We start from the raw sequence: 12386 nt of genomic DNA on the forward strand, positions 1-12386 counted from the left end.
GACAGGGAACTGCTTGAAAGAGTCCAGTGGAGAACCACAGAGATGATGAAGAGAGTGGAACATCTCCCTTGTGAGGAAAGGCTGAAGGAGCTGGGTCTCTTTAGTTTTGAGAAGACTAAGGGGTGACTTTATTAGTGTTTATAAATATATAAAGGGGGAGTGTCATGAGGATGGAGCCAGGCTCTTCTCGGTAGCAAACAATGATAGGACAAGGGGCAATGGGTTCAATTTGGAACACAGGAGGTTCCACAAACTTCTTCCCAGTGAGGGTGACAGAGCCCTGGCACAGGCTGCCCAGGGAGGTTGTGGAGTCTGCTTCTCTGGAGACATTCAAAACCCGCCTGGATGCCTTCTTGTCTAACATCATCTAGGTGTTGCTGCTCTGGCAGGGGATTGGACTAGATGATCTTCTGAGGTCCCTTCCAATCCCTAGCATACTGTGATACTGTGATACTGTAATATAAACCTCCCTTGGTGCAACTTGAGCCCGTTTCATGCTAGATAGTAGGAAACAAGTGGCAGCTGGTACTAATGGACGCTCATAGAGGACATGGGCTTGGTGTGTGAGGAAAAGGAACAAGGAAGAGACAGCAGGCTGCCCTGATGTATACTGAAGAGGGTACTTTCTTGATCTCTAAATATCTTTTCCTGAAATGTGATGGCTTATGACATTCCTTGATGGTTTCAGCATGGTCTTGCACACTCAGTCCTGAAACAGGACAGTCTTAAGTCAGTGCCAGAGAGATGAAAGATCTACAGCCACATGACCTTCCTGCTTGTCTGACCATACAGAGGTCTATACTGGGGTTGGTAGGTTGATTGGTTTGTTTTAAGCCTGTTCTTCCAAAGGGAGTAAGAGATAGCCAAAGCCTCTATCCCTCCAGTTCTGGCTGCGAGCATTTCTCTTATGTCCTTGTGGTGGGAGAGTGTAGGCACTGCTGTGGGCTGCTGCTGGGCCCCAGAGGGCAGGTTCTTGATGTTCTTACCGACAGCTTGGGATGGAGCTGTGTATTCCACAGCTGTGTGTATTGCTCTGGTCAAAACTGTGGTTCTGCAGTGAGAAAGCTGCTTCTTTGTCTCCTGCTGCCCTCCAGGTCCCTATTGTGTCACTTCTTGCTGTCCCCAGCAGTTTTTGATGCCCCAGGCCTGTGGTGCACTCAATGAGAGGAAGAGCATGCTCCCAGGAGTCTTATAAGCAGCACAATTACCGATGCCTGGATATGTTCGTGTTCTTTCATTTTTGTTGTAGAACTGGGAAGTAGCAAATAATAAGCTTTGGTTTAAAAGCTAATTAAAATTACCATGGCTTAAGTGTTACCACGAAATTCAGGGCAAAGCTGTGCACCGATACCCACCCTTTTCCCTGCTTAGAAACCCTACCAAGAACCAAATGTTCACCGTTGTAGTGCGCATCAGCCTTTACTCTGGTATCAGTAGTCTGCTATTAGAGGGACACATGCATCATACTTGCCCTTTTGCTAACGCAAAAAGCGCACCATCACGAATCTGTTACAGGTCAGGATCTGAAACCACAGCCTCCACTCTCTCTGCATTTTTGGGTTTTGGGGTCTTTTTTGAAGATAGGCACCTCCTGGTGCCCCATGCTGAAATGTAGACGCTGCAGCAATACTTTTGTACCACAGAGACTGAATCTAGAGAACTAGCTGAGTATTGCAGGGTGGCTGGTTGGTTTTGATTTTTCCTGAATACGTTTAGTTTGTACTTCTAACACCATGCCAGAACTTGACAGGAAATTGCCCGAGTTTGTTTCCTTCTTTTATTATGAAATTGCTTTAATGTTTGAATGGAGTTCTTCCATAAACATCTTTCTTTGCCAGATGTTTCGATTAAAATCAGGGTTTGTCCATGCTGAAGTAGCATTAGTTTAGCTGTTTCAAAGTAAGCAATGCTGATAGGCAAGTGTAGTAGTGGTGATGTGTAAATATCAGCATTTACTGAGTAAAGTTGGTGTAATGAGTGTAAGCTGGCTGCCAGTGAACCTGTGAAACCATGTGGTCCTGTGTGCTACCCATGTAAACCATGGTTTTGGTGATGGTGGTGGCTGTGGTGGTGGTGTCATACACATGGTGGTGACATAAACTGCACTTGGTTACACCCTCACTTGTGCTTTTTGTTTGAGGATCCCTGACACTGATTTCTGCTCATGGCTCTTTCACAGGCAATTTTCCTGTTGAATGTCGGCATTCTCCTGAGCTACAAGACTGGGAAACAGAAATAAAATTAGTCTGTCCTGCAAAACTCCCTGCCTGATGCCACTTATGGTTACAAGCCCTTGATCAAAAACCATTTCTCTAAAAATCAAGTTGTTATCTTATGTTCTATTCTGTATGTTTCTGTTTCTTTTCAGGGAAGGATCACGTTTGCAGATTTATCGGCTGCGGAAGGAATGAAAAATTTAATTATGTGGTTATGCAGCTTCAGGTGAGTTCTGTGCTTCCCCTCTCTCCCCTATGCAGTGGAGATGGCATCACCGGGAAGGATTTAAAGTGAGAGAATAAGACTAGGCCCTGGTGTAGAGACTTTGTTGTACTTAGAAAGTGGGTGGAATGGGAGACAGCGAGAATGTGTGGTGTTGCTGTGATATCCCTTTGGATAGCTCCAGTTGTCAGGATGCGCTAAGATATTTCATAGCTCTGCTTTTCTGTTTTAAGACGGTTTTCTGCCAGTTTTCTGGGGAAAGCACTCAATTCAGAATGCTTGCAGGAACTACCCACAATATCGTGCAGCAGTGGCAGCTGTTTGAAATATCTTCTTCTGAGGTTTGTGATGCAGCGTTCAAAATATGCGTCTTGTATCAGAGCTCAGAGTGTTGTAGGAGCCAGTGGTGTCACAGCAGCAGCAATCTTCTCTGTGCAAGGAAATGATCTCTGGCTCTCCCGTCCCTACCAAGCTCAGCAGCAGCTTGGCTTCTGCTGTGAAAGCATTTTCTCCTGTTTGAGCGCTGCTGATATTAAGACAATGTGGGTAAATGCTTGGATAGCTAGCACGTGGTGACTGTACTGCTAGACAGCCGGCTACTGCTATCAGAGTTAGTCAGCTGAAGACCTACATGGATGTCTGCACAAGCCACAATAACAGCAGGAGCTGCAGGGACCTCTGCATGGTTCAACGTGAAACTTCACCAAGAAAATGTATATAGCTAGATTTTCAGAGCCCAAATATGGTGGTACTGTAATGAAAACAGTTTTTCACAGAAGCAGCTTTCTTTTACAGCACACAGTCACAGGAGAAAGAATTGGAGAGCAACAAATGGAAATAGATGGCTGAGTCAGAAACACATGGAAGTCAGGCCTTTAAGGAGGGGGAGATTGTCCCTGGCTCAAGGGGAATACTTTCAAACTAAAGGTGTTTCTTTCTGACACAGTTGCCTTGGAAGCTGGCCTGTTTCATTACCTGACGTAAGCATTGACAGGGAACTTGTCCTATCTCTCTTGCAGCTTTTGTATGATCAGGGCTTTGCTGTGCAAAGCACTGTGATGGTACGATACAAGCCTTCCCCTGAAGAGCTTACAGCCTGTGTCGTGTTTCGTTATGTATAATTTGGATGATAGAATATGCTGAAGGAAAGTGCAAAAGTTGCAGGGCTAAGCAATGAGAAGCAAGCTGCTGCATAAACTGGGAGGTTGGTTTTAGTTAGTGAATGGTGAGTGAAGTAAAAAAGACACCAGTAGACCCCAGTACTTCTTTAAAATAAACTTTGGATTCTTCTGAAGTGTAATGCTACTTTGCAAGGCAGATGTATAAAACCAATGAATTGCTGGTGCTTTGATTTGCCTTTTACACACCAATTGACATCCCAACTGCTGTTATGGACAGAAAAAACCTTTTGCTCTCTAACCGACACGGATTATTGCTGTTACTGCAATGTCAGTGTGAATATGATTCTTGAAAGGGCAAATCTGGAGCTCATGGAACAACAAGGCTTCTAACCCCCCAATCCTGTCCTTAACAAGCCTGATGAAGATGACCTATACCTTAGAAAAAACCCCTCTCTGCACAGATCCTCTTACTTTCTAGTCTGTTTTTTACTTATGTAGCTGAGCTACTTAGTAGGCAGAGCTAAAAAGCATTTCATAAAATGAAGACTTTGGTACTTGAAGCATTAACTAGTTCTGCACCATCATTCTTCAGGCTAAAATAGTCTTTCTTCAGCTTCAAACCATGTCTCCTTAGACATGTTTTACAATGTGTCCCTCTGACTGTTGTGTACTGCAATTCTTCCTTTCTCTTCAGTCACTAGGACTGAGGATCCTACTCTAAGCTTTGCAACTCATTTCATCTGCTCTGTTTCTTAGCAAGCCTGATGATATTCATCTGAAAAATAATGCTCATTTTCTGTCTGTTCCTGGAGGCAGTATGGAATATTCACATGCCTTGGGTTGTTTCTGGAGAGCAGGTGTCCCAAACCAGCTGGGGAACATTATGACACATTTCAGTGTGTGGGTCTGAAAAAAATCTGCCTTTCCCTATTACCATTGGATAAGAGAGCTGGTGTCCAAGGAACCGCATCACAGTGCAAAGAAAGATCTGCTGTCAATTCAGTAACTCAGATCTTTCAGGATAGTGGTGGCAAATCTGTGCTGCCTATAGTAAACTGTCACAGAAATTAAGAAAGGTAAGTACTAGAGAAGTAGCTTAGTCTTACTTTGTTCATGCTAAGGAGCAAACCTGGAGGCTTCATGCTAAGGAGCAAACCTGGCTCTATCTGTATTGGCTGACCTGTATCCACTGTGATGAGCCCTGAAGTGAAACATGGGTCAAACCAGTTTGAGAGACTAGTCATATGCTGAAAGAGCCAGTTGCAGTTGGCCCCTTAGTGTCTATAAATAACTTGACAATTGGAAGTGGGTGGATGAATAGACAGCATTTCACTGGTTTGGTCAGCAATCCCTGTTTTCTCATCAAATGTTTGGAATCTTGTATGGATCTTCTGTTGTGAATTCTGTTTGAGTACATCTGGACTTGTAAGCCTGTATATCTTTGCAGAAGAAAAATCAAAAAATCTATAGTATAGTGACAATCAACATGTCCCTATAACTTTTGTTCTTGATGCACATTCTCTGAAACAGTGGACTCTTATTCCTAATGCTGTTGATCAGTTTATAAATGCATTAGTTCTGTGGATTAGAGGGGTGTTCTGCCACAGAAGGTATTAATTTTCACACCTTCCTCTTTACAAATCTAAAGATGTATAGACAAAACTGAGATGATAGAGATCAAAGAACACTGACTCTTCTGGTGTTTAGTCTGTCCCTTTTTTTTTTTTTTTGCTAAATTGTCTTTGTTTTCATGCACAGCTGGTAGACATTTTCCCCACAAATTTAATTAACTGGAGGTAAATTACCAATATTTTTAATAAGTGTTTTTTAAGTCAGGGGAAAAAGCATCCTCCGGATTTTGGGTATGATTCTCTTGATAGACATTTTTCCCCACTGTGGCCTTATGACAACAATGCTGAGCCAGACATTTGTGTGCTGGGGAGTTTCTGACGAAACTGCTTCTGTGAGCTGTAATGGACAGCAGCTCCGTGACCCGTTTATCATATTTGTTCTGCTTTAATCTATAGATGGCTTAGAGAACAGTCAAAGGTTGTTCTTAGATCAGCCTCTATATAGTTCGGGTTTAACAGTATGGAGACACTGGGCTTGCACAGCCTGAAGCACTGCTGTGCCTATTTCCGAGTAGCACAATCAGCTGACTTCCCAAGATAACAGTTGGTACCTTCTTCTCAGCAAATACCTCACTTACAAGTTAAAATGAAGTATTGGAAGATGACGTACAAGAAATAAAGCAGACCTAAGGTGGGCACCTGCCTAATGAGCATTTCTTCTTTTTTGGGGATGCACCTTAGAACTTGCAGCTGTTAATTGCTATGCTTTTGTGTGATGGTTTACGTGTTTTATTGATTGTTTCAGGGCCGAAATCTTGCAGATCTCAGAAGGAGTCAGCCTCGAGGGACTTTCACGCTGAGTACAACACTGCGATTAGGCAAACAGATTCTGGAATCAATAGAAGCCATTCACTCTGTGGGATTCCTGCATCGTGACATCAAGCCTGTATGTTGTTTTGGAAATTTTCCTTCTGGTTGTATGTCTGTCTGTTCTTGCTTGAAGTCAATAAAGTCAGGCTGAATATGGGCAGGTCTTGGTGGAGGCATTTAGGCCTCCTTGCACACTCCCACTGTCTGACACATTGACTATATCTTCTGTAAGCACAAAATAGTAATATAGTGTTGCTTTTCCTTCAAGTGCATAGCAAAAACTGGTTTTTATCGCAGAGGATGCTTCATGGTGAGTTAGTAGCTGTCAGTCATACTTGCACCAGTCAAGATCACATGATGAAGCCATCTAATTTTGGACAATCATTTGGAGTCCAACCAATTATTACTATAAAAGGAGTTCAGAAAGAATGTCTTGCTCAATGACCCATCACTTGAATAAAAGCTATTTCCTATATTTGACTTAGCTAAATAATCCTCTTAATCTTTTCTGAGCCAAAAAAATTGGAGCACTGTTTCCAGTGTCGGAAGCACAGTCATGGTGTTCGTCGTCTGCTTGGATGAGCCACAAGAATTCCAAGTCTCACTGTAGGATCCAGTCTTTTTCCTGTAGCACTTCACTACTTGACCTGAACACTAGTTGCTACATCATCCCTGAGACCATCTTCCTTCCAGGAAAATCAGTTGCTGCGTTTAAAATTATCTGGATTTGGCTGATCAGATTCAGCTGAAAATTGGACCACCAGTAATGAGACTGGCCACAAATCCTTTAGCAACTATCCATTATGGTAGAGGATATAACTTGTAAGAGGCTCCATTTGCTTGTTGTTGGTTTATTTACTAAGAACCAAATCCAGTGGTTTTTTAAATGTCTAAATGTTCAGATGAATTTAGGTAATGCAGTACAGTGGATGGAGATTCTGGGAGTTAGGGCACAATAACACATACTAGCAGCTGAACCATGAGCAGAAGCATTTGTCTACAGTAACTCCAGCCTGTTATGCAAGTGAGGGAGCTCTCACTGCAGAGCTAGTGGTGTTAAATGTAGCTCTTTCTCATAGCAGCTGAAATTTAGCTAAGCTAATGTGAAATTTAGTTATTTTGAGACTCTACAGGCACTTAGCTGCAAAGTGAACTTCTTAACATGGCAGGGATTCTCTAATCGTGATGTTTCAGATGCATCTTAAAATTCTTCTCTTTGACTTGTGTTTCCACCAGAGGCACGTGGGGCTGTATGACAGTTTTGTTAACTGATGGGCACACTTTCCTAAGTTGCTGGTATGAGATTTCTTTTTTCCTTTCTTTCTTTCCATTCGCCATGGGCCGCTTACCTTCAACGTACAGGAAGTGCTACATGCTAGACTTTGGTCTGGCCCGTCAGTATACCAACACTACTGGTGAAGTCCGGCCAGTAAGTAAATACTAAGTATTTTTTTTTCCACTTCTGCAATTGCTTAGGCATGGGAAAGGTTTTGTGATTTTGTTTGGTTTGTGGTTTTTATGCTTGGTCATTATATTGGACTGCATTTTCTGCAAGGTGAGATGCAGCAGGTGACTTCAACTGAGTTGGGAATCTAAGAAGGGATGCTTGCTTTTGTCTTGTAAGGTGTGTGGCTTTTTTTTTTCTTTCTTTTTTTTCCCTTTAGGATAGTCATGTTTTCCACAGACTTAGAGTACTCACTGAGTACCTTATGACCAAGGAAAGAGGGTGAGCCCAGTGCTGGCCATGTAATTTCAGTAGTCCCAGAGGACTGGTCTAATTCAGTTCTTTGTGATCTGGAGAACCAGGTCGGTGCGTTCTTAAAGCTTTTTATGACAAAAATGCTAGAATTTAGAGGCTGACCTGATCTCTGAGGCTGAGCTTACTGTGAACTGCAACCTGTAATGCTGTTCTCACCCTTGCCAGGCTTTGGTTTTGTGTATATTGCTCCCATTCAGATTTCTTAGCCAGGAGTATTTCAGCATGCCCACTTGGAGGGGAGGTAAGGGCAAGGGCCATGACTTGTGCCACGTGACATGTGTGATATCTTCAGCTGTTTTACTTGCACTCTGTTATCTGAGATCGCTCATATGGATGCATTAAGCTTCAGACGCACTAGGTATCAGTCAGAGTTTTCCTAGATTTATTTCAGAACACAGCACAAGCAGGGAGAGCTCAAACAATCTCTCTGTTTATCATCCTAGGCTTATACCTTTTTGGTCTGCACATCTTTTTCATCTGCAAGATAACTCATGTGCCAGAAAATGTTGACAACGTGAGAGCTAAATCCACAGACTCTGTAGTGCATGATATGGTTGGGGAGTGAGAAGAAAGTGAAGATCAGAGAGCAGATTTTGTGTCTTTAGTAGATGGACACAGCTGGAGGACTCTTCTTCTATTTGTTCTTCTTTTTTTATAAGTCTTTTCAGTTGGATATTACAAGGCTTTTCTTTTTTGCTGTAGATAGGAGCAACTCCAAAGGTTGTGTCTGCATCTTATTCTTAAAAAGACACACACTACGTGGTGGTCTCCCCTGTCAACGTTGTTTAGTTTGGGGATAACCCTTCTTTATATTGCCCTTTTCAAAATGCAGCCCCACTCCTTTCCTCTTTTTCCAGTTGGGATTCAAGCCCATTATGAATTGAAACTGACATTTGGTTTTCTGCAAAATGTCTTCATTGCTTCAGTAAAGCAACTCTATTTTAACTCCGTATTTCAAGTCCCACTGTTTGAATGCTGTTCTTTCTTTACAAGCACAGAAACTGTTTTTTTCCAAATGCTTTTTCTTTTTTTATCCTCTCTTTTCTTCCTTTCTCCAGCTAATGTAAAATGACTTTGTTTTTGTTTTGCTGTACCCTTAAGGAATATTCCCATTCCTCATTTTGGAAACAGTGTTGATATTTTTCAGAGCAAAAGATTCTACATCTGTGTCCCGTAAGCTGTGTCTTACTTGGGTTAATGTGGGTGAGGTGAGGCTTTGTTAGGATGCAAGACTTTGAGATGGTTGGTCCTGATTCTGGTCTTTGTGGTGGTTGCTTGCTTGCTTGCCACAGATGGGTCTCACAGGAGGCCTAGTGATACATAATCTTTTCCTGAAAAATGTCCCAGGGATCCCCAGAGGGGTGGGAGTATGCTCTGCTAGAACTGGTAAAAAGTCTCCTTTTGTTTGGGATGTGGGAGGATCATACAGGCTAATGCCTAATTTACCTGTTCTCCCATGCAGCACTTCAGGTGATGAGGTTTTTTTGACAACAATGATACAATAAAAAATACATACATGTTTACTTTAACATTATGCCTTTTAACATTATGTTGTAGTCACCAGGCTGTTCAATCCTTTTGTGTCCCTGCTGCCTGATACTGTTGAATCCCACTTAACAGAGACTGTTGCCTGGAGAAGCATGATGTGATTGCTGCCCAAATAATGCACTGAGGATTAGGAAGGGGATGGGGGAGAAAGGCAGTATGAAGACAAGTGAAATGAAACTTTTTTCCTGTTTTTTCTTTTCTTTTTGTAATTAAGAACTTTATCTTTTATTTCACCGAAGAGATTTTCTCAAGCCATTAAGGTAGAATCTTTTTCTCCGTTCTCTTTCAGTTCCTTTATCCATGAAGAATACAATTTCCAGATATATAATATGATCATCTTTAGCCTAGTTTTTTTGTGATTTTGTTCTGAGGTACAATACACAAGAGAGACAGGGGAACAAGCTCACTTCTTCTTTTTCTGGAAGCCTATCTGAACTTTGCTTTCAGTCGTATTCATTTATTAACAGACATTTTCTGCTCAAGTAGGTTCTCTGTAGTTTCCTAGAGTTTCGGAAGCATTGTTGTACTTTATGAACAATACCATAAAATGTATTTGGTGTTTTCACATCCTCTGAAATTCATAAACTCAATCTTGTTTGTCAGCTTTGCGTAAAGACTCTGAATGACTTGCTAGTAATACAGATAATGAGTCTGGCCTTTAGGAAGCTGTGGCTTTGTTTTGTTTGTTTGTTTTTTAACTTACCTTTTGCCTTCTTATTTTTAGTCACTTTTTTTTGTTTTGAAAACACTTCGATTTTGAAAAAGGGAAAGGCCAGTGATTCTGTGGAGCAAAATCCTCTAAAAAGCTGTATTGGCACTGTTTTGTTGTATTTATTTTATTTTATGTTCAATTCAATGATGCCAAACAGTAGAGTTTTTCTTTAATATGAGAAGGCAAGTAGCTCCTTAGTAGGCATATAGCATAGGCTGTCCCCAAAATGGTGTCAGTATACTGATTTTCTAGGGATTGGTTAAAGCTTTGAGGTGGGGTCATTTTTACTCTCTGTGATCTTCATTGAGCATTAGTTCCTCCACCTTCAGCTGTTACCACTCTGGCTTTTCCAGCTCTGTTTCAAAGGCTGCCACAGTAGCTTTTGCTTAGTGAGCTGTTACTCTGCAAAGCTTCTGATGAATACTACACATTTGGTTTGTATGGTATTGGTTTTGTATGTTTCTGTGTTTTGACAGTTCAACTTGATTGCCCGGCATTTGTAAAGTTATGGAGCACTTGGCTTAATTAAATCCAAATTTATTCCAAATCTGAATTTATTCTGTGCTTCTAGAAAGACAAAACTGATCTACCCTATGTGGGATGTTATTATTAGCACAAATGCTACTCTTTGGAGAAAAGCTGTTGTCACACAGGTTTTCTTTCATGGGAATGGTCCCACCTCTCTAGCACTTTCTCCTTGCCAGATGTTGCAAAATCTCCCAGATAACAGTCAGTAGGAACTCACCACATTGCACTATAAAGACAGAAGATGTTCAGAGACAGAAGGTGTGTAAGGAAGCATCAGCAACAATTTTTCCGTCTGTTAGCAATTGAGGGAACTCAGCTGTTCTCAGCAGTCTCATTACCTGGTATTTCTCAGAGTCTTTGATAGTTACTCCTTTGAACAGGTAGAGCCAGATGTGCATCAGCCACGTAATCATTTGGTGTCCAGTGTCTGCTGAGAACTGCTTAGGGCCCGGCTGAAGGCTATTCCTTTGGCTACCGTCAGCATCTCTGGCACTTGGATCAGAGTCAGCATCTCAGCTAGCAGGAGACTCTGACTATCGTAATAAACAGGACAGACTGCTAGTGCAGAGAGTTTTGGTTTTGAACACCAATAAATAAAGGAAATAAAGGAAAAGTGAGGCAGGTTGACAAAAATGCTAGAGGAGATGCTGATTTTTTTACTGCTCCTCCCTGCCCCTCCTAGCCCCACTCTCATTTTCACACTCCTGTGTGAAAGATGGCAAATACTGGCTAAGATCTGTCATCTGTATTCAGCAAGGTATGTTTGACCTGGGACTTCCCATTTCTCAAGGGAGCACTGTCAGTGATAATTCACAAAGTATTCCTAGTCCCTTAGTAACAACATTTAGTGCTCGATACTTACGTATTTACTGAGACGGAGAATGGGAAAATTGCTTAGTCACAGTAAATAGGGCCATCTCCAGGGCTGTGAGACTCCTCAGGTCCCTTTTCTATGGAATATGTCTTAATTTAGTACAAAACTGTAAAGCTTCAGTGAGAGAGATCACAATACACCTGCTTCCATTCTGCCTGTGCCTTAAATACATGATGTTTGTGGTACTGTGCTGCCAAGTGAGAGTGCAGGAACTCCAGTAGGAGAGGAGGCTGTTGAACCTGAGATTTCCAAACTTTGGATGAATGATCTAATGCTGGAAAGAAGAAACTGCTCCTGTTCAGTGTTGTCCTTTTTTGTGACGCTGAACTTGCCTGTCTTGTTTTCCTCGTTCTGATTAGTGCTCACCATAAAACTTCTGGATTGTTTCACCCTGCTGCACTGCCTCTCCAGGCAGATACAAGAGTTATTCAAGCCCCCTGTGAAGGCTGCAGTTGCAAGGCTTCCTTCAGTTGTGTAAAAAAGGCTTCATCTACTTTTTCTTGTGGTCAGGTAGTCAGTAGCAGATGCTTACCGTTACATTACCTGTTAGTTCGTGCTGATCACTCACTCATCAGTAGTGACTATCTCATTAATTGCTCCAAGGAGAGCTTCATACATTCAATCCACTCCTGTGCAAATGCACCTTCTTGCTTCTCTAGTCCTTCTTTCCATTCAGTACAGCACTCAAGCCATGCGAGCTGTCCCACCAAGTCTCTGTAATGCCAATGAGATTATAGTTTTGCGACAACACTTGGGCCACTAACAACTCCTGTTTGTTTCACGTGTGTGGGTGTTTGTGGACAGGCACTTGAGGTGGGCCACCATGTGCACTGCTTTCCCACGGGAGGCTTGAGCTTCTATCATCCTCTCCTGAGGCATCTCCTCACAGCCTCTGGTTTTGCATTTCTCTTCAGGCTATGGTAATCCTGTCTCATTGTACCCGCTTTAAGCCCTCCTTACTAGG

General features: G+C 42.2%; 1 protein-coding gene across 1 annotated transcript in view; it reads left to right on the forward strand.

Moving 5' to 3' along the window:
* Positions 1 to 104: 104 nt before the first annotated feature.
* TTBK1 (tau tubulin kinase 1) overlaps positions 105 to 12386 on the forward strand; it is a gene marked incomplete at its 5' end in the record, with an annotated part of 42830 nt that continues 30548 nt past the window's right edge. Inside the window, 4 exons of the mRNA XM_009867288.1 lie at positions 105 to 122; positions 2369 to 2442; positions 5937 to 6077; positions 7305 to 7430. Of these exons, the coding sequence (XP_009865590.1) occupies positions 105 to 122; positions 2369 to 2442; positions 5937 to 6077; positions 7305 to 7430 (359 nt within the window). The remainder of the gene's footprint in view (positions 123 to 2368; positions 2443 to 5936; positions 6078 to 7304; positions 7431 to 12386) is intronic.

Source organism: Apaloderma vittatum, unplaced genomic scaffold, assembly GCF_000703405.1.
Source record: "Apaloderma vittatum isolate BGI_N311 unplaced genomic scaffold, ASM70340v1 scaffold23020, whole genome shotgun sequence".
Taxonomy (NCBI): Eukaryota; Metazoa; Chordata; class Aves; order Trogoniformes; family Trogonidae; genus Apaloderma; species Apaloderma vittatum.